The sequence below is a fragment of the Desmodus rotundus genome, chromosome 11, assembly GCF_022682495.2.
Source record: "Desmodus rotundus isolate HL8 chromosome 11, HLdesRot8A.1, whole genome shotgun sequence".
Taxonomy (NCBI): Eukaryota; Metazoa; Chordata; class Mammalia; order Chiroptera; family Phyllostomidae; genus Desmodus; species Desmodus rotundus.
Genome location: NC_071397.1, coordinates 90,445,232 through 90,472,856, shown reverse-complemented (window position 1 = coordinate 90,472,856; position 27,625 = coordinate 90,445,232). Strand labels below are relative to the sequence as shown.

Genomic DNA, 27,625 nt, shown 5'->3' with positions numbered 1-27,625 from the left:
TCTACCCTTTGTAGTATCTTTAAGTTAGGTGTTAGCACGCTCTCTCCTTCTAGATATACCCGTTTCTGCAATGCCACATTCTCGCTGTATATTGGAACAGCTGGCAGCCGAACGATGGGGTTATCACTTGTTCTCATGGTCTATGTTCCACTTTTTATACTCAACCTTAGCCCCAACTCCTAGGAGCCACAAAATAAACTTCACTATTAAAAACAAGACAAATTCCTAACTAGTCAATCATAAACAGAATTAATATTTTTCTTCTGCTCTCTGTCCATTTTTATCATTTTGGAGGTCAAGAGCACCTACATTTCTTCAGACACAGATTCAAGTCTGCACTCTATCCAAATTTGACACTTTTTAAAAATTATCCTAATTTCAAAATGCTTTGTGTTTTATTAGAGATCCTGTTATGAAACAAAATCTCTAAAATGTTTTTTTTTTTTTTAATCCTCACCTGAGGACATTCATTTCCATTGCTTTTAGAGAGAGAGGAAGAAAGAGAGGGAGAGAGAGAGAAACATCAATGTGAGAGAGAAACATCAATTGGTTACCTCTTGTACGTGCCCCGACCAGGGTCCAAACCCACAACCTTTGGGTTTAGGGGACAACACTCCAACCAACTGAGCCACATCGGCCAGGGCTCTAAAATGTTTTAAAGTACATTTTACAGGGAACACGTACCTGGTTTCATTTATGTAATTTTACTTTTATATCCCACTCTGCTCCTGAAGTTGTTTTGACTTAAATATAATTTTATGAAGGAGAGACAACTGATAACTTGAGAATTTCTACATTTTAAAGCAAATTTACAAGTTTTAATTTTACTCCAGCATTTTTAACATAATGGCATTTTATAGTGTGTATCTCTGTCTGAGGAGAAAACCCTCCCCCACAACCTAGTTTTCCTAGCCTGACGGTTTTGTTGTGCTTGAAGTTGATGACATGATTTTTAGAGGGGATGGCCATCTTTAGTAGATTAATGCTTATTCTATCTTAAAGACCTTTAGGGAGAGATATTCTAGAATGTTCCCATTTGTAAGAGTGCTTATTGTAAAGAACCTTTACAGTACATCTCCTCTAAATCCCCTCCAGCTACAATTTTAATTCAACTCCTTTCACTCTGTCCTCGGTTGAGATTAAAACAAAATAAAACACTCTTCAGTACATCCTGAAGATGTACTGTTTAATAATCCCTCATATATACTTGAGGAAAGTGATTAAACTCTTTGCTGCTTCTTCTCTGAGATAAATCCTTTTCAATTTCACCCCATGGGACCTCTTTTTAAAAAAAAAAAACAAAACACAGTTACTTTGCTGCTCTCCTATGGACATTCTCCATGAGCCTCCTAATTGGCCAAATCACTGGGATTGATGCTCAATAGCTGCTACAAGGAAACAATTCAAAAACATATATAAAGTTCCAGCTCATAATGGTGCACTCTGGTATACCAGATGCCCAGGCTCCCTTTGCAAAACTGCCCATCCCCCAGTTCTTGTAGAAATGGGCTCATACCTCTCCCCCTGCTCTGGAGAACCATCGTTGGTGGACAAGGAGCTGTCCACCCAGAGATGCCCAGAAGACTGCTCCCTCCTCCCCATCAGTGTGAAGCCTCTTGTTCTCTAGCAGGAGGAATTCTACAATATAACTCACCTTCCAGGGCTCCCCACTCCCCAAGGACTCAGGCTAAGCCAAGACTTCTGAAATCCCACCTCTGTCCTGCTTCTTTCTCTGCCTCTCCTACTTCCCTCTCTCAATTAGAAGTTTCTCCCAAAAGCTCTCTTCGCTAAATATGTGCTTAAGAATCCCTGACTCAGGCTCTGTTTCCAGGAACCTGATATAAGACACTGGCATGAAGAAAAGTTCACAATGCCAAAACATCAGTCAAATCAGTGACAAACATCACGTACTTTAAAAATACATATTTTAAGGACTTAAGTGTATATATATAAATAAATAGAGATGTGACCTTGTGGAACCAGATAAACATTTCTAAGATGGATAAACATGGACATACTTCTCTACAACACAGCTCCATCTCTGCTGGTACCACCACACCACAACAGGGTACTCTTTCAGCCAAAGCTTTAAAGGTGAGTTTATTCCACACTCTCCCATCCTCACTCCCACACCACAAAAATTACCCAGATAAAGTAATACCCCGTGGCTTCCAAACCTTCCAGAACTAGTACAAGGTTTGAATACCCTAAACTTCTTGCCAAGAGCTACATACGCTCTTCAAATCAGCACCTGGAAAGTGAATTCTCTAGACACACCAGTGGCCTAGAACCCCTGAACAATTTTTTTCCCAATGAGCTCTACTTCCTTAAAGCATATGTATTAAGTACCCTTCATAAACTATTAGAAAATGTTTGAAATGCCACTAGATTTGACGGAACTATTCAGTTAGTACAATTTTAAAAATCTAAGTTAAGCTGCTGTCTTTTTAAATTATACAATGGAAAACTAACCTACTGTGAGATGTTTCCTAAACCTCATTCTCTTCAAGTGCTTATGCAACTTAAGAGAGTCTCACACATTAGTTTCCTGCAGCCTTTTCTATTCTGCTCTGGGCTCCTTTTGATAAGTCGGTTTTCCGGGGTATGCATCACGGCTGCACAGTTCACAGCACAAAAACATCTGTCAGTGAGACCAGAGTCATGTAAAGAAAGCATGGTGGGCCAAGTTGTCTTCACTGGAACACAGCCGAAGTCTTCCCCAATGCAAGGATGTGCTGGGGGCTACGCTCAGCTCCATACGGAGCCCGGACAAACTCCTCTCCTGAAGCTGGCTTATTCTCTCAGGATTAGAGTCTGCACGTGGGTCTCCACGTCTCTGACCGTGGGGGCAACACACCCCCGGCGTGCCGGAGGAATGTCCCATCACGGTCATCATGGGAGGTCTGAGTCTCACTGTTTGTTTTATCCAGCAATCACATAAACCTAGGTCCTTCAGCTGCTCCTAAGTTCTAGAAAGTCCACCTGTTCTCCAGGCTATTTTCTGCTCTAACGTTTTTCTTGAACTGACTGGCCTCCAGCCCATGAGAAGCCCATCCAGCCAGCAGTGGCTGGGGACGCACCTGCGCTGCCGAGCAGGCCAGCCAGCTTCCCCTCCTGCATCTGTCCGAGGACACCCACCGTTGTAGGCAGAATTGAGCAAAGTTGGGAGAATGCCGTTGACTTTTTCCTCTGTGTTTCTGGGTTGTTGTATAGAAAATATTCTTGATCTCCTGATGAGCTTCCTGAAACTCGGCCAGGCTGCATGGCTAAAACCTCCACCCAGATGTGCACAGGGAGCTGACTTCCGATCTCCTTTCCACGTAAACAATGGCTGCCTGTTAAAATTATGAGCTCCGAAAGAGCTTCAAGCAATTTTTTTTCTCCCCAACTTTCCAAGTATTCTTTCATTTCTTTTTCAATCATAAAACCATGCTACCTTATGCAGACTACGTTAAGGCTATTTTTAACATTTTCTTCTGCTCCAAGAAAACAGGATTTGGCACATCACATGCAACCCCCTTCCCAAACACAGGTGTTGTCTGACAAACTGCAACATCTTCTGCATTAGGATCTTCATGTTCCCGATGAAAAAAGGAATGCACCTGTTCATTCCCCAGAAGGTGGCGTGTCTATCATGGTCAAACTACTACAGTCCGTAATTCTCATATGCCTTTTCTAGGAACTCGAATGGACTCTTCCCAAAGAGGATGGCACATTCGGGAAATAGAATTGGAAAGAAAACATATGGTGGACGTTTCGCCCCAGCTGGGTGGCCAGGGGTGTGGTGGAGTGGGTCAGGCCAGGCGGAGGGGGCAAAGGGGCAGGCATGGTGATCAGCATGCGGACAGGAGGTTGCCACCTGCTCCATCTCTGCCCCAGAGACGCTGGAGGCCGAGACAGCTCTGCTCCTGGGAATCGACAGAGCAGGAGAAGCTGGCAGGTGGCCATCTGCAGGTGGCCTGGGCCCTCAGGTCTCCTACTCAACCCAGTCCCACCTTCCCATCCCTCAAGTTTGTTTGTTCCTGTGCGTTCACATTGTGTCAGCAACAAACTAAACTTATTTTAAACTGAAGTTCAGTGTCACCTATGCTCAACTAAATTAAGCCCGTCGCTGTTCCGAGGTGACAAACCTCCGAGATTCTACTCAGTAATCAAGTCACAACTCCTTCAATGGCTCCTTAGTGCCCTGAATGTTTTTAATTAGTTTCTAAACCTGCCAAATTTATGACTTGTGCACACAGTAACCAACCAACTGTCCAAGTGCAAATCCAAGAATCGTCAGTTTTTGGGCAACAACAAAGAGGAGACCCCTTCGTGGCCGCCGCCTCACCGCCCTGAGTGCTGACCCAGCATCCCGGAGGTGGTCGGGCTTCCTTCAGTGTCTCGTTTAACTCAGGGCCCAAAACGCGGCGCACCACACTGTAATTACTATCTACTTAGAAGTGAAAGTAAGAAAAAATATGTTTTTTCAAAGTAAGCAAAGTTTTAAGGTATATCTAGACCTTAACTTTTAGGTTATTCCAAAATTGAATTTGTGAAGGTATCTTGTAGACAACTGATGTTTATAACGGTCATAATATATTTAATTTTTCTTTAGGCTTCACTTAATTTTTACCATTTATTACATTCTTATAATCGTATACAAAGCTTGTGCATTGTGCAATGGCATTCAGACTCACTTTCCTTGTTAAAGTGGTCCACCGCCCCCATATATTTGCCATTCATTCATTCTTTCATTCATGTATTCACTGAATATAGAAATTTCACCTCACACCATGGACTGCTTCTGTTAAGCAAATAGAATGGAATCACTATTTTATCAGATGAGATAGGTACCTGCTGACCACCAAACAATCATCAAAATACTACTCTGAATAACACATCTCTATACTCTTTGATGCACCTGCCTTAGTCTGTGCACGCTGCTCTAACTAATTACCGTAGACAGGTAGTTACGCTGATACACAACAGAAATTTCTTGGTCGTTTAGGCTGGGAAGTCTGAGATCAAAGTGCTGGCAGATTTCGTGTCTGGTGAGATCCCACCTCCCGGTTCACATACAGCCGTCTTCTTGCTGCGTGTCCTCACATGGGGGGAGGGGGAGGGGGAGGCCGTATCCTGGGGTCTCTCTTATAACGTCCTTCATCCCATTCACGAGGGCTCCACTCTCAAGACCAATTCACGTCCCAAAGGCCCCACCTCCAAACACCACCACATCGGGCACAAGGATCTCACACAGGGATTGGGCGGGGGGCAGACACAGACACTCAGTTTCCAGCAGGCCCCAAACCTTTTCTGGTGTGAGGAGGTCGCGCCCACACACGTATGAAGTGCATCTCGCCCCTCTTACCCGAGCCAGTGCCTCCTCAATGGTGATCATCTTCTCCTTGACCATCATCATCAGCTGAATCCGCTCCTCATCGCTCATGGTTATCTCGCTTGCAACATAGCCCACATCTTCTCCTAGAGAGATAAAGAAACAACAGGGATGAAAACAAGATGGGTAAACCAGATGCCAGTCTTGACAAGGTCATCATCCAGGACTAGGAGAATGAGGGTGCTGTCTCATATGCCTTTTCCAGGAGCTCAAATGTTGTGTCTCATTGACGGAGAAACAGGAGTGTCGGAGGCTGCTTCGTAAGGAGCCAACGAGCCCACCTCGCTGGGGACAGGCACCACGAACATATACGGACCACGGCGTTTGTGATGAAGGGTCTCGTGGAGGAGTCTTGGAAGAAAGCCCACAGGGAATAAGAGGTGGGCAGAGACCTAATTTAAAGACCCAGCGAGAGCGGACACACATTCCAGGATCCCTCGGCTGAGGCTTCCCCATGTCCTTCCATTTGGGAAATGCACGAGGAGAGAATAGTTTGGGGAGAAGTGGGAGGCAACCTTCTGCCGTGATGGAGAAAGGTCAGAGAGTCAGCTGCGCTGCAGCCTGAGAAACCCTAGATGCCTGCTAACCTCTCTGACTACTGTTCCTCAGAGGACTGGTGCAGATAAATGAAATCACGGATGGGAAGCACTCCGGGTCATTGGTCGGGGAAGTACTATATATGTACACATCCGAAAGTTCCATTGGCATCCATGTTTCCAAACCGCGAGGGGAACTCCACTCCCAACTCAAAACTGAGGGCAGCCAGAACCGCCGGCGAAAACAGAATCTCCGTTAGGTGTCTTAGAAAGTGTTTCCCTACAAAGTAAACAGGCTGCCAACGCCTCTAATGTACGTGAGCCACGTTGGCGGCGTGCCTGCTGGTCAGCCTGCGGGGAAAGATCTGTCGGTGCAGGTGGGCTCTGATATACACTCGGGGAATAAGCCCTCAGCCTAGGCCCTCGTCCTTCTCCGTCTGCCTCTCTTTCCCACACATCCCCCACTAGCTTGGGTATCATCAGGACGCTGGGCCATGGCTTAATTTGCCCTTGGTGTAAAGGGACAGAGGAAGGGAGGCTGGCTGTACACTTGTAGGAGCCCTTCCATCGGGATCTACCCTGGAATTTATGTTCCCCTGTGTCTCCCTATCTCATTTCCATTTCGTAATCCATCAGTCCAGACATGCTGTTCCAGTTCCCTTTGCCCCTTGCACGGAAGAATAATAGAGTGCGCTGGGTGAGAGGGAAAGCCCGCTGGTTTGATTCATGTTACTGTCTGTGTCACCTCCAGTGGTGGTGGTGGTTTGGGGGCGGTGACAGAGAGTTGGTTGGGTTTTAAAATAAATCCATGTGATCTGGTTAATAACTTCTAGTTCTCTCCCTTATTCTCTCCATCCCTTTCTCTCTCCCCTTTCTCCTTGCCTTTCTTTCTAAAGAAGGTTGTGTTATAGTCCAAGGTTTACATTGAATCACAAGTGATTGAGTGTGTACCAGAGGAAAAACTCAGAGTGTTTAAGAATAACTCTGTTTCAGCAGGACAAATGAAAAAAATAACCCCACCGAATGTCGCCAAAGAAGCCAGATGTGCTGCTGGCATGCCTGCTGTCTGTGTCCACTCTTCTCGTTTCCACATGTATGAAAAAGTGGAGGAGCCTTCTGAAGAGGGCAGGGCACTAAGATTTTGTAAAAAGAAAATCAAGTAATGTCACTGGTGAGCAACTAAAATGTTCCTGTACTGATAACCTCCACCAGCAGGGACTGGAGGCCGGAAGTGGCCTTGTTTCCAGTCCCCTCTGAATGCCTGGGAGGCAGAAATCACGTAACTGGGCCTCAGAGGGAGGACATATTTACTTACTGTGTCGACAACAACAAAGGCCCTGGCCAGGAGGAGGGCAGGGGTGGGGCGGGGGGAGAGAGCAGGGCTCCCTCCACAAGGCAGCTCCGGGCAAATTCCCATGATGTCAGGCCATGAGATAGAGTTTCCAGGGGCAACAACCCAGTGACTGTCCGTTCGTCCCTTCCACAGACAAGCATCAAAAGTTCAGAAGACTACAAAGGCCCCAAGGGTGGGGCAGCAGGGAGGGCCCCAAACTAACAGACCCGAGAACTTTTTTAGGGTCCATCTGAGTGAGCAAAGATGTGCCTGAGGTTGGTGTGAAGCAGAAAACTAAAAATCCGGTCTTTGCTGCCAGATCTACGCACAGTAAAGTCTGCCGGCTCTCCCCATCCCGTCCTGTTTTCTTTGATTTAAAAAAAAAAATAAAAAGCCCCACTGGGAAGAAGTTTTAAAGTAATGATAGGAATGTCAGAAAGTTGAACATTTTATGGGCACACGCGATGAGTTATTCTAACTTGCAGCAACCGTTTAGATCAGAGACACAGACTTCTTAACATTTGTGAGCTAAAAGGGCCTACTGTCCGCCAGCTGTTTCGGTGGTACCTTTTGAAGTCTGCCTCATTATTCCTTTCTGGTTCTTCCGGAAGTTCTGCCAGAAATACTTATTTTTCTTCTTCCAATCTCCTTTTCCTTAAAAAAAAAAAAAAAAAAAAAAGACACAAGCAATAAATCCATTAATAACAAAAGTAGCCCCTTCCTTATAATTCAAAGCTTGCAAGAGTACTTTGATTTCACAAAGACAGTGTTTCGCTTTCAGTCTGTGCAAGCCTTGAAAATGCCTATAAAGTTGTTTAAAAGAAATGCAAATTTCCTGGTAGCAGGAAATGCTGCAGTTGGGATAAACTGAGCAATAAGGAAGCATCAAAAAGGCAGGCAAAACATGCATTCCTGTATTCTCTTTGATGTTTGTTTAACTCTCATCTGATCTGCTGACTCTTGGGGTATATTCCCCCATCCTCTTTGGTCTCGGCCACAATTATTTCAACTAAACCACAAGTAAAATACTTGCAGAAGTTAACCTTGTTTTGTTGTTTTTCTTGTTGTTGATCTACGCTTGGTTTACTTCGGTCACTGCAGAGTGAATGAGGAGAATGGCTGGCGTGCCCTGGGCACACTGGCCCACGGGGCTGGCTCCTGGGCCTGTGGGGCGCCCCACTCTGTTTCTCTAAGGTGTGGAGCTTGCATGTGTCCAGCCAGCAATGACACAGGTGGGGCAGGATCCTCAGTTCTGTGGCATCAGGCCACTGGTGACCTTCCTAGGGCTTACACCCAGGGCACAAGGACAAGAAGAGCAGACTGTCCTCCTGCTCTGACAGCTCCCACGGAGATCCCCCGGCCCCTCCTCCCCAGACGGATATGGATGGGTGACTTTCAAGTGAAAGCAAATTGTCGCAGCTAGACATTTTTAATATCTGGTAGGGTTCTGATCACCAATACGCAGTAACTTTTACAAAGCAACAGGAAACGAGACGAGTAAAACAGAAGGCTAGAGGGACCCTTTGTTCTTTAAGAACAAAATGCAGCGGCAGAGCAACCGGTGCTCCTGTGTAGACGTGGCAAGCTCACGGTGGCTTCGCCGCCACTTGGGCGTCTGGTGGCCCACAGCCCTGGAGAGGGCCCAGCAGAGTGGCACAGTGCTGGCTTCCACAGTCTAGACGGGTGGTGCCAGGCAATGCCGCAGAAAACACGCAAGGGGGGACTAGAAAGGGCACACCATCTGTCAAAACAGGGTGCGCTCATCTGAGTTCCCACACCCTCCAGAGCTGCAGGAAGGGAGCCGGCCGGGAGCCTGAGACTCCAATGTGCTCAGGATGTCCAGGGCACACTCAACCGCGCCGGCTGCCTTTGGGTTAAAGGCTACAGCAGATGCGGGCTGTGAAAGGCTAAAGCAGAAGCAGGGTATTACTCATTCGACCTTTCTCCAGGGCAATCTTCAATATAACGCATTTCTCTGACTAAACTACACTCCCCCTTCTCCCATTTTATTGCTTCTGAAATGAAGACACAGCTTAAAAAATAAATGGTACTAATATTTATGTAGCACTTACTGTATCCAGGGCACTTTGCTATCTAACAACATGTTTCACTTAATACTCACAATGAACATATATTATTGTTCCCACTGGTGGATGAGAAAACCGAGGCTCAGAGAGGCAAGGGCTGTGCCCAGGGTCCTAACTATTAAGTCGGTAGTCACGAATCAAATCAAATCAAGGCCTGATTTAAGCACTCACATTATGCTCCTAATCACAATTACTTTGCCAGGTGCCCTCTGACTTAAACAGAAAAGATGTCACTAAATCAAGAGTGGATTTTATAATCAAGGAAATACAAAATTTCTAACACCTTCACTGGGCATAATCTTTGATTCAAAAGCTCCAAATCGAAGGATTTATCCTAAGAACATGAGCAGGGATAGGCTCAAGGATTTTTATGGTAGCATCTTTCTCTCTGGTAGAGAAAAATACTGGAAACTAAATGTTCAGCAAAGCAGCAATTGGTTGCTGAAATTATGGCACATCCAATACGGCAAATGCTCATCCAGATGTGAAAAGTTTACTGTAAGCAAAACTCAACCATGTGGGAAAATGATCAAGACACATTCCATTGAAAACAATTGTACGATGATATGTAGAATGTAATTCCAACTATTTTTTTTTTGCCCATATAAATACAGTAAGAAAGTGGGGAAATTGTACATCAATATCTTAATGTTGTTTATTTCAAGGTAAAGGCTTCTTTGTGGTTTTTGTATTTTCACATATTTATGGGTTCTATAAAGTATTAAGAGAAAATAGTTAATTTTAACTCAACCAAGAAACCAAGAAAAGAGGTACTGACCTACAGAGCTGTCTTCTGAGTTTGATTTCCGAAGAGAATTCCTAGAAAAGCAAAGAGGAGTGTGATTAACGGGGAGCCTCGCCTCCGGGGGAGAACCCACGGTGCCCATCAGTAGGCTGAACCAGCATCAGTCCTGTCTGGCAGAGCCAGGCACGCTTTCGTAGGGTATTTACCAGTGGCCTTTTCCAGCCATCGACTGCCTTTCTAGAAACACAGGCATGCACCATTTGTCAACATTTACTAAAGACTCACCCCAAAGAACCTGATCACTGAAGGAGCTTCCGTTTCTGTGAACTATTAACAACCCGTTACCTTACCACCATTAAGAGGTCTCTTGTGTAAGTGGGAAAACAAGGCACAGAATAGTGAAAGAACAGAGCTAAGCACCACAAATGCCATTCAGGTCAGGAGGTGAGTAAGGTGGTCAGCCGCAGGAGAAATAATCAGGGAAGTGGGGGACCGCGCCCCCAGCAGGAGGCATCTGGGAGCCCCACACAGAGAGGGCAGCCAGTGTGTAGCCCGTCCAGTCGGGAGGTGCCGACTGGCAAGGGCATCGTGCATGCGGCTACATCTCCCAGTGTTCAAAGAGAAGCCAGAGACCTGCATTTTTTAAAGTGAGTGCTCCACACTTTGAAGTGATGGCGAATAAGTCAATGTTTCTAAAATGTGCCCAAGTTCATCAGGACATGTCTGAGCCTCAGATTTGGTGCAGGCCCTGCCCCAGCCTGGCAGCCAGTTTGCCAATATAGACGAATCCAAGTAACCTGAAACGTGAACACAGCCCCAAACCAGGTAATTAAGCATTTCTCCGGCAAACCTATAGACTTACAATTTTTTTCATTATTTATATCTACTTTCTTCAAATTGTCATACCTTCTGAAGAATTTACCTCGGGGTTTGCACTTTAGATTTTTTTCGTTTTTGTAAGAGGTGCTTCCACTAGACATCCCTTGCACTTCCCTAGGACGCCAGCAGATGGCACTGTAGATTCTTTATTCATCTTGCCATGGATTTTTATTTCTAAAATTTCACAAGTTCACAGTCTACATACTGGCCAAAGAATGGCAATGTTTCATAAGTGTGAGGCTACCCAACTCATCAATTTGCAAAGGGGGAAAATGACACCGCATGAAGTTTGATTTGGACGCAGCGAACTGTCTCTGCAAACAGAAGCTGGCAGAGCAGCGATGCGAGGTGCCATCTCCTTTCTCCTTGAGACTGATTATAAAATTCATCCAGCAGGAGCAAAAATCAATGATGTAACCAAATTCCAAATTTGGATGGCAGCAGGTGGAAGGGGTCATTTACTGATCTCCTGGTGGAAGAAATTAATGCTCAGAAGTCAGTTCCAAAGGCCTCCTAGGAACAAACACATCCCTCCAGCCAGACACCGGGGCCTGAAAACGGCAGCTCGGAAGCGGTCCTCAGGCCCTTTCTGTGCCTCACGTGCTCGGCCAACCGGGTGAGGAAGATGGGAACTTCAGCGCGGACTTCCACCCGCCTGGAAGCAACAACAACATTCTGTTGCACTTTGAAAACTGATTTGTGCATTTAAAAATCATCAAGTTCTCTGAACTCAATCTTAGTACCTTTTCATCAGTAACTACTATGGAGACCCCCCCAACTGCACACGTTACCATTTTCCCTCAAGGTCCCTAAACTACTTTAGCCCTCAATGAAGCCCTCAAGAAAACCCATAAGGAATTAATAAATTAGATTTAAAAAATTGAGGCAGCATCCCTCGAACTTTGGTCCTACTTCAGTGCTTAGGAAATTCTATGTTAAACTGCTTCCTTCCTTTGTTTTCTTCCTTCCTTCCTTCCTTCATTCATTCCTTCAATAAATATTTATTCAACCCCCATTAAAGTCTGGCATCCTCTCAGGCACTGAGAACAGGGATACAGGAGACTGGTAAGATTCCTGTTCTCTCGGAGCTAGGCTGGGGGAGAGAAGCAGGGTGGGGGGTACAGATTAAGAAGTGGGGACAATTTCAGATGGGAGGGATGGAGAAGTCCTCTCTGAAGAGATGAGAGCTGAGCAGAGATCTTAATAATGTGTTGACATAACACTCAGTCCCCCAAATGAGGGGACTGAGTCAGGAAGAGCAGAGCAGGCAAGTAGTTTGGCCGTGTTAAGCCCGAGGTGCTTATGAGCCTCTTCTGTGGGGATATGGGCGAGGTGGGATATACCAGACTAGAGTTCCCGGGAGCTGTTGAGGGCTGGAGATAGGAATTTGGAAGTCACTTGCTCATTGAGAGCTAGGAGACCCACAGAACATAATGGAGAGAAGCCCTATGAAGGCTGAGCTCAGGGGCAATCCAATTCTTAGGAGTCAGGTCGAGAAGATGAAGCAGGCGGTGGGGCTTAGGGGCATGGTCAGTGGAGAGAATGAAGAACAGGAAAGTACCTTTTACCTTTTCCAACTAGGATAATATTAAAATCAGTGTTATACAAATATTATCACTGACTCAAATGACACACACAGGGTAAATTCTAGGTTGAGTCTATGGCTTCGTAGTGGAGAGCCTCCTAAGACCACAGCGGAGGAACTAACTCACATCAAAATGGAATTCTTTACATTTGCATAGAATTCCACCTCTTAAAGAAAAGGATCTCATTGCACCTCCCATCACAGAATTATCGCAGAGACCCAGGAGGGACGACCTACCCAAGGACACAGACAGAGCTGGACAGGACACAACGGGGTGCAGAAGCCCTGGCTCTGCCCCCTGCGTTCGATGCCCTGTCCCCGTCCCCTTTCCTGTTCACAAAACAGAAATTCACATAGCACATTCTGGCCCTGCTCTTGGGTAAGTTATTGAAATGATACTCAGAAGAACTTGTGAAGACAGAGCATGTTTTCAACACCAAATTCCAACATGGCCTACGGGTTTATTAACACTAAGTATTTCCACAGCGCCTTCCAGGATTTTGGTTGTGTTACAACTGCAGGATCCTCTGGTGTGCTTATGGAAGGAGAGGGGGCCCAACAATCTGGCTCCAGCTCATTTTTCTTCTTATGTCTATTTATATACAAATAGTCTGAGATAGCTCCAGGCAAAGACAACTCTATCTCACCGTTCCACACTTAGTCTGGCGCACCAGAGGAGCAGAATGGATGCCCAAGCACAAAGGCATTCCTAAAATAGACTTCATGTTTTTGTTTTGATGGACTGTCCAGAAACTTCGTAACAAAAAAAAAAAAAAAGAAAAAGAAAAAAAAAACAACGAAAAACTGTTATAATCCAATGTCTAAGAAAGGAACATATGTTATGTGTTACTGGAAAACCTATCTTTGAGAGATTTTTAAGGTTCTTTATCTTGAGTCTCCGGAAACACACTTCTCCATTAGTTTCTTTCCTGCTGAATTTTGAATTGGAGCTTTTTCTGTGTCTGGGTCTTTTCTTACATCATCCCGGGCCTGCCAAGGCAGTCCCCAAAGCCAGCAGTGTCCACCTGCAGAATCAGAAACAGGACCGAGACATCTGTGCTACTGAATCGTGCACGTCCAGGGGTCCGTGGAGGAAGGTAAAAGGGTCGAGGGGCCTTTAGTGAGTTACTACTTTCTCTTTCTCTATGACAAATACAACTAAGTACTCACATTCATATTTTGTATACTTAATGACAAATAATTTTATGTAAAATAGGTAATTCCTTAATTTGATAAGTCTGATTACCCTTTGGGTATCAAAGATATTTTTCATCCTAGGAGCATCTCTCTTCTGTTTCATAGAAAAAAATTTGAAACAAATCCCTGTTCACACTATCTACTGTCTGCAAAAATTCAAGGGTCAGCCCCTGTCTCAGCCACAGGGCCAGGACTCGGGCGGGGCAAGGGACACAGAGCTTCCACTGTGTGGGAGGTACTCACTCTCGGGGCGGGTGGGTGCAAGGGGCAAGCACCACCTTAAAACCTGCACCCCACGCACCTCTCTCACTTTCCTTTTGGGAGTGGGCCCTTCCCAGGCAGTAGCTGCCGGATTTCACACACAGAATAGAATTCAGCTTTCCAAAGTCACTGGCTCGGATGGAAAGTAATTCTGTTGCCAAAATCTGGCATATTGTTAGGAGTCCCTGGATATTTAGTATGAATAACAACGCTGGTGACATTTTGTCACTGTGGTGAAAATAACCCCATGGAGGTTTTTTCTTTCATTTCACAGTCTGTTCCCAGGCTGTACTTTCGGGCTTTTATTACAAGGTCACCTTTATAAATGAACAAGGCAGGTAGGCATCTGATGTACCCAATCGGACGCAGGGGAGGCCCTCACACACTCAGAGGTCAGGCACACCTGGGGACAGTCCTGCCACAAACCTCAGCCACGCTTTCTTTTCACGTGATGTAATGATGATAAAAACAGTACCTCCCTCCCTTCAGGGACTATTAGGAGAATTGCGTGAGACGATGCACAGAAAGAGCTTTAGCGCAGCGCTGGGCACTTGGTAAGTTCCCCATGAATGTGACCTCTTATAACTCTTCTCCGAAGTGAGGCCATGACGCAGCTCCTCGACTCCAGCAGTTCCTGAATCACCACGGTTCCTCCTTTTTTTTTTTTTTTTTTTTACATTTATTTTTCTTACAATTAAAAAGAAAACCCATGTTGATGATTGAACGTGATATCAATGCAGAGTTGCACGGGCCACTGACTGGTATCTAGACATGAATAACGTTATCTCAACTGTTTTCCTAGGGCCCACTATGCGGGAAGCTGCCCAGAACAATGGCTGCCAATGTGGGTTCTGGAATCCAACCACCAGGATTCAGAAGTCCAGCTCTACCACTCACTAACTAGTAACTTTGGGCACAAGTGACTTAGTCCCAGTGAGTCCTAGTTTCCTGCTACGCAAAATGTAGACATAGCTGATGACGTAGGTTTTCTAGACGTTTCGGTCAAATAGGACTTGCAGGTTATTTGGAGCAAGCCTGCACATGCCAGGCTACCTCAAAAAGCCGGTGACTATAACTGCTGGCCTTGGCTTTCAGCCAGCTCCCCCTATGGAGTCAAGTCCAAGTCCTTCTCAAAATGCACTTCAGTTTCTCGACCCGGAAGGGGCTGGTTCTCTGGTACCTCGGGGACGGCCAACAGGCCCTCCAGGCCTAGAACAGGCTCCAACCAGGATGAATCTGAAAATCCTCGAAGGTGCAGTGAAAGAGACCTGTGTCCTTTCAGTCACCAACCACTAACTTGTCCCGAAAGTTAACGATGACGGGCACTGGTGGAACTTGAAGAGTTTCATGCCTGAAAAGCATCCAAGAGCCATCTCTCTGCAGTGGAGGCCCACGGCCTGGTTGTGTCTGGGCCTCAACTCCACTCGATAGAAAGTGCAGAGCTGAACGTGCCCACGGGTGTGGGCTTGGGGCAGGGAGGACCAAAGCTGGGGCAGAACACACTCATCCTCCAAGGTTTCCAAAACCCACTTCTCCACCTGGGCCGTATTACTACTCTTCATTTGTGGCCCAGTGGGTCTGAACTGCCCAAGATGTTGATGGAGACTTGCTGTGTGGGTGCCAGGTCTGACGCAGAGAGCACTACTGAATGCAGTGGAAAGGCACAAGTGCCTCCCAAGTCTGCAATGCACTAACTAATCTTCAGAACATGCCCTGGGCCTACCAGAGTGCACAAATTATTATTTTGCATGGAAGGTGACATAAAACGGCGTCAGTAACTGACAAGTCTCATATAAAAACAACCAACGGTGGTTGCTTATTTGGCATGTATTGCTTGGTGTAGGTAACGAAGCCCGGCTCAGCTTGCTGAGGGACAAGGACCCTCTGAGGCTCATGCTTTCCAGGTGTTAACAGTATCTTTGGGTGACTACATGGACCAGCTGCAGGACAGCAGTGGTGGAACGAATGAGTGGTTACAGCAGGCAAGGCCAGATGCTCCCCTTCTCATACCCACGCGCATCTCCTTTCCTACTACAAAACCCTGACTCCCTCTGCGTAGCAGTATATCCTGTAAAATATTCGCCTCCCCCACACTCCCTTGCAGCTGGCCGAGACCAGGTGCCAGCCTCTGCCCAGGAAGGTATAGTGGGACTTCACAGCGAGGTGTTTCTGGGGAAGCTGGTATTTTCATAATGAAAAGGACTGACTCAGTTTTCACATGTCTTTTGCCCTTTTGCTCTTCCCTTTGGTAACTGCCCCAAACATGGGCACAATGCCCAAGCAGTGGTCATTGTCTCATAAGGAACAGAGTCACATACTATGGATGGTGGAAGAAAGAAAATACTTCCTTGAGCAGCTCTAGCAGCCCTGGAATACCTAGGTCCAGACTCCTTGCTACATGAAAAAAAAAAATGCCCCCATTTGCCTCAACGCTGCAGTTGGGTATCGGCTGCACAGAAGTGAACAGAATCCTGACTTAGTGGTTAAGGGGTAAGACGAGCAACTGGGTCTGAGTTTACCAAGAACATTCACAGACACCTCATCGTAGGTCAGGCTCAGACACCCTGAAAAGAATGAGCCCATCTCACAGAGGAAGAGACCAAGGCCTGCAATGTTCACGGGACTTTTCCTATTATAAGTTAGAGCTGGGCTTCAGCTCAGCTCTTCTGACACCCAGACCAACGTTCTTCCCACTACAGTGTGTGACTGATGATACGGTCAGATGATACTGAAGGTAAGGGACCCCGCTGTCCGTCCCTCACTGGATTCACGGTGCCAGGCCCAGCACTGTGAGGCCGAAGCCAAAACAGTGTGCACTTTCTCTAAACACAGGCACTGAAAGTACCGCAGAACTTGTGACCTGGCCCCTGGAGTCTGGAGTCCGGAAACTTGTGACCTGGCCCCTGGAGTCTGGAGTCTGGAGTCCGGAGTTCGTGGCCCCAGGTGAAGCTCTGACTTTGGAGGTTTCCTCCCCAGGCATGCAAATTAAGGTGTGAAAAAAAAAAGGAAAAGGCCTTGAACTCCACCTCCTGCTCAGTCTGGGTTTGATGTAACCAGTCAAAGCTAAATGCCTTCCTTTTAGGGCCTGGATGTGAACGTCACATTTTATTTAGGCCTTCATATCGTAAGAATTTCTGAACTGTCAAAGGCAAAATAAAATAAAACAGGGTTTTAGCATTGTTTTGACCACAAAAGCTAGTTTTTCTAACATGAGAAAAAAACATGTAAGCAGCTTTGTTGACTTTTTTTTTCATGGCTGCTATTTTTCTGTAAAGGGAGTGAAATTATTCCTTCCCTCTACGTCCCCTTTAAAATTTACTGCATATGTGTAATCAATATGTGGCCCAGGCACAGCTTTTCCACCAGGAAACGTGGCTGAGATTTGAGGCTGGCCGGCTGCCTGGCAGCGTCTGCTGTTTGTCTGAGAAGCCATTTGGCTATCGGGGTGTGTGCCGCAGGTCCCAGCTCAAAAACGGCTGTGAAAATGGACTGCCACCCTGACTCGGGCAGGCTGCATTAGGGCGACTCATCTCAGCAGAGGTTAACGCAGTAAGGAAACACGGCCTTTGCCATTCTTCTCCAATGTGCCTGGACCTGCGGGGAGAGGCCAGCCACAAAGAGCTGGCCTGTGCCAGCCTCAGCCTCAGAGTCAGGGTGGGGACAGGGAGAAGGGCGATGGGAGGAAGAGAGGCTCCGTTCAATTATCTCCTCGTGCTGTTTCCATGGCGATGGCACAGGAAGCTGGTGAGAACTTTCTCAGCGGAAACACACAGCGGAGGCCATTCACAGTGGCCCGAGCCACACTGGCCACACTGGCTGCTGAGCGGTCTGGCTGCAGAGGGAGCAGGGGAGGGACCTGGGGGCAAGGGCTGCCAGTGTGTCTTCCGCCAGCTGCTCTGAGGGCAGTGGGGGAGTCTGTGAAGCCGCATCTGGAAGCCAAAGGCGGAAGAGCGGCAGGTGTAGGGGACCCTTGCTAGCCTTGCTGACAACACGCTGGAGGCGCAGTGGCAGCCACCCTCCAGGGTCCCCTGGTGGCAACACAGAGGACTGCTGGGTCCTTTCCACAGTGACCACGGCCATAAACAGCCAATTGAACCTTCCCTTCATTTTTGTCACTTTTCATTCCTTCGGAAACAGCAGCTGGAAATGTTTCATGTCACAAATACTGTGAGACCAGGAACTCACACCGACCTGTCTGCCCAGACATCATTTTGTACTGAGGCATCATGGACAGAGAACGTCGTTAGTTCCGGGTGCACTACGCAATGACTTTGCATGTGCACATATTGGGAAGTCACCACAGAAAGTCTGGTTAACATCCGGCACCGGGCCCATCTCGGTTCGAGATTCCTGCCCATCTCCTGTGTCCCACCTCTGCGTCCACTACCCCTGTACCCACTAAGCGGCTTCCTATATGTACTTTGTAATCCTGCTGGCTGGTCTCCCTCTGCCCTCTGATGGCTTAGCATCCTCACCCTCTGATCCTGTGGTTTTATCTGAAGCGACGCACCAGCGTCTGCTGGAGACAACTCCACGCCAGGCAGCACTGCCGAGGCCGCCACGATGACACGTGACCTCTGCCAGCATCAGCGGGGCGGCCCCTGTCCCACTGGTGATTGAGATGTGCGGGAGAACCACAGGGTTTCAATCTGACAGACGAGGAACGGGTTTTGGCAGCGATTCACAAAACCAAGCAGGCTGCCTGAGCACCTCCTAGGGAACTGTTCACGGCTCCCGGGTTCCCCATTTGGAGAAGCCAAGGCACTGCACCCGGGCGGGGCCTCAGGGTCTGTCTGGGCAACAAGCTCTCCAGCTAACCCTGTTGTGTGAATATGCTTGGAGCCACCAATTTAACTCGCTAAACTCGCTAAACACCGGGAAACACATCCTCCTTGTCCATCCCTCCCTATCCTTCACTAGTCCAACACCTCCAAGATACAAACAGCAGTTTCAAAAGGGAGAATTTCAAAGACGCATGCAGGATACACTAAGATACAATACAAGCAGTTAACATTCTTCAAGTGTTATCCTGACTTGTAAGGTTTTACTTGGACAAAGCTTTTAGATAAGAGGTTGGGGGCTGGGTTTAGTGTTGAGTAACAGAATCCATTCCCAGGGCCTGGAATGCAGGAGACAGTCCTTAAGGACTAGGTGACGGCATAAACCGGTGGATGAAAGAATTTTAAAAGCAGCCACATAATAAAAAACAGGGTCTGCCAAGTTTGGGACCTTCGGGATCTCTCCCCTTACCACTGGTCTCCCTGTCTCCCGGGGGGCATCCAACCCCCCCCCCCCCCACACACACACACAGTGGCCCTAACCTGCAAAACCTACCACCAGGCAACTCCTGAGCTGCTCCCCCCAGCTGGCCCGTGTGCTGTGCTGACACTGAGCCATGTATCCACCCCCAAGGTGCTGTATTCACACACCTTAGCACACCTTGCTGCTGCCTGGAACTGCGGTCCCCTCTGTTTTTTCCCCTAAGAAACTGCCCAGTCAGCCCTCCCGTGCTCACTCCTTTGGGAACCCAAAGTGGACTTGTAGTCTGTCAGTTTAGCTTAGCTGGAGGGCGTCTCCCAGAATCCCCTCCCTGCACAGTTCCAGGTCAGTGTGGGCCACACAGGGCAGTCCTGTGGGATGCGGGGTAAGCGGAAGGAGACTGGTAGCCGTTCTCTTTCTGTGATTAAAGATCAGTGCAGGATGCAGCTGACATGTGTCATTGCATGTCCCCAGGTCATGGGGCACACGGGGCAGCAGCCAGGCCGGCAGTGCTCAAATTCCTGCCAAGTCCCCTTCTCGGGTTCTCCAAGTCCCGGACCCGTGGCCTGTTCTGCTCCAGAGGAAGGAAGGGCGCCAGGTGCTTCTCCAGGGCCCTTGCGCCGTCAAAGGCAGAGGTGGTGAGATGGTGTGGGTTTCGGCCCATTCCTGCAGATGGCAGTTTGTCCCCCTTCCCCACTGCCCTGCACCTTTTTTGCCCCAAGTGCCAGTCCTGCTGACTTCATGCCACATCATCAGCCTCACCTGGCTGCAGAACCAGCCCCCACAAATGTGTAAGGTCAAAACGCTATAATGACATGCCTGAACATCGGCTTCTCCCACAGAAGCCTGCCTGACCCCGAATCTATGTGGTGCCCAGCTCCACGCTTGTCCCCCAGGGGGACAGACTGCCCCTCCTCCGGCTGTTCCTCTGCACTGGAGTCACACAACCACATCCAGACCACGTTTTCTTCGGGCTGCAAGAGGACAGCTACCTGTCCTCTCCTATCCACCTTTCCAGGACCCACACTCCCCCGCGCAGCAGAAATCTGGAGGTTTACTCAAGGGAACTTCACGAGCGGCCGAGCCCATCACCGGTCCTCCCTCAGCACACGGTCCTTTGCGGCCCTGGTGAGGGAGTCTACAGCGGAAGGACTGACTCCACCAGACCAACAGGTCTGGGTCAGAAGTCCACCTCTGCCTTGCCCAAGGCTGTGATGGTGATCTTGGCTTAACTATTAACTACCATTTACATCCCAGTTTTGTTAGAAGGCTTTATGCACAGAAATTATAGGTACGGGTCTTCCCTTATCCCTGCTGGAATAGGAGTGTATTTATGTACAGACGGCCTCCGTCCCACCCCACCCTCCTCCCGGGCCCCACATTCTGATGGCCTCACCTGCAGAAGAGAGAATAGCCAGCAGCCACCCGCCACACTGAGTGCTTCCTGGCCATCGCGCCCATCTCCCGTAGTCGCACAGAAAGGATGCGGCCCCGCGTGTGGCTGGGAGCCGGGGCTGGGTCAGCTGGAGGCTCACTCCCCAGACGAAGTCAAAGGCGACAGCTGAGGAGGAGGATTCTGGCACAGCTGCCCCTGCCCTGAGCTCCTGCGTTCTGGAATGTTGAGCCCTTCAAATATGCTGAGAGACGCAACACACACGTGAATGGGCACACATCCGCCCGCACAAACGCATACCTCAGAGCATGCTGGTCTGCAAGGGATCTGTGGAAATGGTGGCTGTCCCTCGCCTCCCCTTCTCCGGGGCATGGAAAGGAAAGCCCAGGTGGGAATGGCATATTTTTTAAGTGGCCACAGCCACCAACAAGCTCTGTGCATGGACCCTCCTGATGAGACTGAGGATAAAAACGATAGCCACTCTGCCCTTGTGCTGGGCAGCGCCCCACAGGACAGAGGAGGTGGGGGGCAGAACAAGAGGAATGCAGGCACCTATCAAATGCCAGGCACCGTGCTAGGCATTCTACACAATGACACTCACAAAGAGCTTTCAGGCTGCTCGTTTTGTCAATTAGGAACCCGAGGCTTAGAGAAGCCAAATCCACAGCAAGCAGAGCTTAAAATTCAGGCTCAGGTTCTGTCCACACGAAGCCGACCCCAGTGACAGCAAGCTGCCTGTGCAGACAGTCTACGCAGAGCTGGCTGGTGCCAAGCCGTGCTTTGGGCTGGGTCACACATGAAACATGGCCCCGGCTGGAAGGGACCCTGGAGTCCACCTGACACACTCTTCACTGTGTAACTGAGCTGAGGGTGGGGGGAGGTGAACGGGGGTGGGCTGTGACCCAGATGGTCAATCACAGATGGAAAGCGTACTGCAAGCACCAGTCCCCTGGACAGTGACCTTGCCCTTGAGCCCACAGCCTTGGCAGATGGCTCCCGGTAGGTAAACTGAGCAAGTCAAAAGAATAGATAATATATATTACACACTGATGCCTGGCTCTCATGCAGCCCATTCACTCGGCGAAACCTAAGCTTGCAGTTCGGCCTGTACTTCCCACACTGGTGAGCTCGAAGGCCCAGGCAGCCATGGCCCCTGGGTCTCCCGGTGCAGCCCTGACAGGAGGGCGGGCACTCGGCGAGGACACATCCACAGGAACCAGGCTGGACCAACGTGTGAACTGTTCTAAAGGGCACACTTCCACATGGCGTCTTTACACCAGTGCACATGTGGCACCTTCCCCACGGAAAAACCTGGTGTTCCCCTCCCCACCCACAGCCCTGCCACAAACAGGATGTGGAAACAGGACGCATTTGTCTCAGCTGCAGGAACAAGGCTTGACCTGGATTTCCTAGCAAACTCGCAGACCTCATCAGCAGTTCTCACCAAATGCGGTGGGTGCCTGAGAAGGGCTAAGGATCCAAGGGATCCAGTGCCCACGGGTCTCCAGTGCTCGCTTCTGTGAAGGAGAACGGGCTTGGAGAGCCCCGCTCGTCCCACAGGAGGAGAAGCCCACAGGACCAGAGGCAGCAGGCCCTGCCCTCCCGGCTTCCACAAAGACCGAAGCCGGGGCCCCTCCCTGCCCAGGCTCCAGAAACAAGCTCACTCAGGAAGAGTGAGGGCCCACTGGGGAAAGAACTTACTAAAAGGAGACTTTCTTACACATCTCAAGGAAGCTGGATACAAAGTTACCAAAAATCAGATGCAAAGTTCTATTCCTAATGGAGCTGTAATAAACAGATTTTCTTTCAAAAATGCACCTGAGCAGGGTGTGTGAGTGCACCTTCCAGGACCTGTGCAGAAGGGGTGAATCTATACAGACAGAGAGCAGGTCAGTGGCAGCTCAGAAGACAGAGGAGTGATCGCCAATGGGTAACGGGGATTCTGTGTGAGGTGATGGAAATGTTCTACATTGACCGTAGCGATGGTGACACACACCTGTGAACACCTTTGGGTTCTACACTTTAAATGCATGACTTGTATTGGCCCGTGCACTATATCTCAACTAAGTTAATTTTTTAAAAAAGATTTTATTTATTTTATTTTTTAGAGGGGAAGAGAGAGAGAAAGAGAGGGAGAGAAACATCAACTTGTGGTTGCCTCTCATGCACCCTCTCCTGGGGGCTTGGCCTGCAACCCAGGCATGTGCCCTAGACTGGGAATCAAACCGGCGACCCTTTGATTCACAGGCCGGCACTCAAACCACTGAGCCACACCAGCCAGGGCTAAGTTGTTTTTTTTTTTAAAGTAGAAAACAGATGACCACACAAAAACTTGGATACGGACATTTGTGGCAGGCAGCACTATTCATAACAGCCAAAAAGCCAAAACATCCTTAAATCTATACCAATCAATAAACAAAATGTGGCATATATATACCAAAAAGGAATGAATGATGGCTAACCCTTGGAAACATCATGCTAAGTGAAATAAGCTAGTCACTTAAAACACGTATGACTCCATTCCCACAAAATGTCCAGAATTGGCAAATCTAGAGACAGAAAGTTGATTAGTGGTTGTTCAGGGGTGAGGGAAATGGGGGGATTTTATGCAAAGAAGATAAAGAGGGGGTGATGAATTCTGCTGTACCAATGCACAGCTTGGGGTGACAGCAAAGGAAGGACTAGGTGTCTGGCAAAGGGCTGCCTCAGACAGGTCACCAGGCTGGGAAATGGGACACGGCAGAGATTGGAGGTTTGAGGGAGGCACCTCAATACAACAGTTCGAAGCCATGGGTATGGGCATCTTGGGAGAGCTGGCAGGCTGGATAAAAAGCCCCAGGGGAACACCACAGTAAGGGGCGGGCAGACAAGAGGGAACTCTAAAAAGTGGGCAAAGTAAAAGGAGGAAGCCACAATATCACAGACACCAAGAACGAAGGGAGAAGTGTGGCCAAAAGGGAAGTCAGTGGTGCCCGATGCAACCAGGGTCTGCAAGGGGGGGGGGGGGGGGGGGAGGTGTCTCTGGGATAGTTATTGTTTTGTCATTAACCGGTAACTGGGGGAGCCAAGACAGAATTACGGGTTGGGAGAAAAGCAAGATTTCCTTGGGGTGAAGGAGGAACGACGAGTGTTTGTGCACGCTCATCCATGCCTCATGTATGCATTAGTGAAAATCTTTTATGTGAAAGACCTAGCGTTTCGAGTGGGAGGGGACCACACACACACACACACACACCCTTGTGTAGTGTGTATGGGCCACTGCAAAAGTGGCAGCAAAGCCCGACATCAGGACGCTTCACCTCAACTCTGCAGATATGGGAGGCTCTGGGAGAAGCCGAGACTAGAGATGAATTTTTGAAGGTGGAATGGAGCTTACCCAGGTTAGGAGGGTGGGAGGGCAGTGAGTGTGGGGGACAGACACCCCTCCAGAAGGAGCATCAATTTCAGAGGCACAGCGTGCCGTGGGAGAACATGGCCTGCCTGAGACACTGCAGGACTTCACGCCACCTGGAGAGCAGGCCAAGGATGAGGCAGGAGCACAGGTAGGCTGAGAGTGGTCTAGAAAGCTGCAGATGAGCAAGAGGAGCGAGAGGAACTGGAAGGCGGGAACAAGTGCAGCGGCCTCTTCCCTGGGGTCTCAGAGGGAAGGTGAAGACCGAGGGTTTTCAGGGGGAGAAAAGAAAGTCGACACCATCGAAAGAGTAATCAGCTTGCCAGAGGAAACAAACCCGAGAGCGAAGCGATGTCCAAGTGGAATGCACGCCTGCCTTTAGGACATTTATCAACCGGGCTCCGTCCTTCTCATCTTACTCCAGAACCCTGCTCCGCTGGCCTTCCCTCCTCTTATTTATCTTGCCTCTTCCATCACGCTATATATATTTTTGGACTTCTTCACCATAAAATAGTTCAAGTGTAGTCATAGGTAATGAAAAAAAGTGAAACTTAAATCAGCGAATGTTCAACTCTGGTGAAAGACTTAGTAGAAAAGAGCTCATAAATATTGGCTACGGCAAAGCTTGGAGATTTATTTTGGACCCTCTTGCCTCTATAAATAAATAACTTAGCCCCAGCTTATATATGACGAGGGGAAAACTTGCTCCTACTTCCCAGGGAACCACTGGAGGGCATGTTTTAAGTGCTGCTGTTTATCTAATGCTCAGTTTGCCTCTAACCTCTCTATTTGCATAAGCAACACAATTATAAGTCCTTGAGATTATACCTTAGTGGTTAGGAGCAAGGGTTGCCAACTGGGATCAAATCTGGGCTCTGCCACTTTTTAGCTGTGTGGCCTTGGGCAACTTATTAGCCTCTCTGTGCCTCAGTTTCTGCTTGTGTGAATGGGAATGATGTCCTACCAAACCTCACAGCAACCCTGTGAGGCTTACACAGGCCAGGGGCAAGTGTTTAGGACTGACTTTCTCTTAGCACTTACTTCCTGGCCCATCATAAACATCAATAAACATCATCTCCTATTTCCTGCTTTTTCTTTTCCAGCTTTCAGTCCTTAAGAACCAACCCCATAAAGTCTACTTGCATCTAGAAACATCTAGAAAAAGCCACGAGCTCCCCCACAGTGGCCGCCCCAGAAGTAATGAATTAAATAATCCTGACACAGAGCTTCTTTGTTAGACAGCTAGCTAATTTTCCGACTCCCCTGTTTTTATACATATACACATCCAAATAAGAGAGTAAATTATCATGGGAAATACCACTACTTTCCTACACATTGTCTGTTCTCCCTCCTTCCTTAAGAAGCCCACTTTGTTCTGGGCAGCCATGTGCTCAGCTAAAAACTCACTTCTCCAGACTCCCTTCTCGCTACGGTGGCCAACTGCCCCCAATTCTGGGTCCCCTTTCTTCGCTTCATTTTTCTCCAAAGCGTCATTTAAAACATATAAATTGTTTGTATTGTATCTCCCTACACACGGCTCACGTCCATGCTTCATCACAAGATCCCAGACCCCAGCACAGGGTCCTGGACACAAAGCCAGGGCTCACCGAGCAGGTGCTGCAGGAGGGAGTGGGTGGGACACAGTACCGCACCACGCAGAGGCTCTTGGAGAGCTTTTTTCAAATGTACCTGTGGCCTTCTGCCCTCTGACCTTTTCCCCTTCACCCTGTTTCTCTCTCCTTCCCACCTTGAAGAAGGAGCAGCTGCTTTAAAACAGGAGGTGTCACACTCACACACTCACACACACACACACACACACACACACACACACCCAAAAGACAATGGTCTGGACCCCCAAAGGCTTGCGTGGCTACCCTGTGCCAACCAAGGATGTACCTAACGAACCTTGGATTTGTTTATGCTGCTATTTGTCACGCTTTATGTTGTTTGTAGCTAAACTCATTCCTAATAGATACAGTTACAAAGATATTTCCAAACAAAAAAGCATTGCTTTCCAGATAGTCTTGAGACTAACTGGTGAGTAACAAGAAATTCAACGAACGTTCACCCTTCAGCCAGTTGACACAAACCCAAGGTTGGTATAGTAACGTAGGTAACCTCATCAACCACCGATATACACAGATATAAATAGAAGTTGTTCAAGTGAAAGCTCCCATGGTCTTTCTATATTTTCAGTGAAAGCATGTGGAGGCACCAGATTGTAAGAAAATAAGGATGAAGGGGGCCTTTGTCGAACCAGTTGGGGTGGATCTGTTTTATATCTATTATCTATTTATCTATCTATCTATCTACCTATCTATCATGCAGGTCACCCACAACTCCAGGCCAAACAGAGCCCTAGCAGCCCCACCAGGCAGGTATCCAGGTGAGTGAGGTCAAGTTCGCTGGACTTCTCTCGCTGTCCTTCTCCCCCACCAAAGGCCCACCTCTTTCGTCTCTTCGGGTCAGACCCATATTCCTGTCATTTAAGACTTTAAACCTGAGGAATGCTAAATACCCCTAAGGAAAGATAATGTTTTGTTTTGTTTTTAGAAATCAGACATTTTCAGCATAATTAATGCCTGATTCCTTCCTTAAGCAGGTTTTCACTGGGGAGAAGGAAAGAAGCAAGATGTGCCCAGGCCCCTGAGACAACTGGGGTGGGACGGGCAGACTGTGGGTCTGCAAGGCAGGGGTCACAGAGCCAAGGGTGACCCCCACGTTGTCTATTGCAATTGACTCTGCCTCTGAGGGCTGGCTGCTGTAGGATTTGTCCACCTGTGTTCACTGAGCTCACTGGCCTTTCAAGTAAAAAACAGAAAAAATTGTCTGCCCCTAAAACAATGTTGCCTCAGAAGGCTATTTTGGTTGGCAGGTCATCCCTCCAGGGCTTGAAAAGCTACCAGCAAGCATTTTGACCTGAAGAACAGCAGGGCTTTGCCTTTCAAAGTATGTGCATTCTCAAGGAGAAAAACACAAATAATTCAACATAAACACTACTCCACCTACTGCAGTTATGAGCTGACCTACAGTGTCCAGAGCGACACCTCAACCTTTTAAGAAAAAACCTTTTTGGAAGATTTAATCCAAAATAATTATCAATTTAAGAGTAAGTATCACCATTCTGCAAGTCACAGTAAAAATTGATTCAGGCAAGAATCATTAAAGGAATCTAAAACCGTCAGGTAAAAGTTTGATGAGGAACGGGATATAGACATAGTCTCAGATGATCTCTCACATTATATTTTTTCATTGCAAAAAGGAAATGTAACTTCTCAGAAACCCAACAGACATCACTTTAATCAAGTGATTGAAATTAATGTCACTATTGAGGAGTATTTCACACACCACCTAGCTTACACTCTTAAAAAATATCAATATCATGAAGAGGAAAGAAAAGCCAAGAAGTCCTTTCAGATTAAAGGTGACAAGAGGCATGACATGTAAAAGCCATGAATGATATTTTTAAGTGTTGGATCGGGCCCTGACTGGCGGGATTTGGTTGGGCAGCTTCCTGTAGAGCAAAAGGTCAGGGGTTTGATTCCCAGGCAGGGCACCTGCCTGGGTTGCAGGTTCAGTCCC

General features: G+C 47.9%; 1 protein-coding gene and 1 pseudogene across 4 annotated transcripts in view; both read right to left on the bottom strand.

Annotated features, from left to right (window-relative positions):
• SASH1 (SAM and SH3 domain containing 1) overlaps window positions 1-27,625 on the bottom strand; it is a 290,842-nt gene that overhangs the window by 57,009 nt on the left and 206,208 nt on the right. For all 4 annotated transcript variants that reach the window (XM_045188885.2, XM_053913928.2, XM_024551948.4 and 1 more), the window contains 3 exons: window positions 10,112-10,152; window positions 7,814-7,900; window positions 5,351-5,463 (listed from right to left, as the gene is read on the bottom strand). In XM_045188885.2, coding sequence (XP_045044820.2) covers window positions 5,351-5,463; window positions 7,814-7,900; window positions 10,112-10,152 — 241 coding nt within the window. The remainder of the gene's footprint in view (window positions 1-5,350; window positions 5,464-7,813; window positions 7,901-10,111; window positions 10,153-27,625) is intronic.
• Window positions 691-3,840, bottom strand: LOC112297109 (lanosterol 14-alpha demethylase pseudogene; annotated as a pseudogene).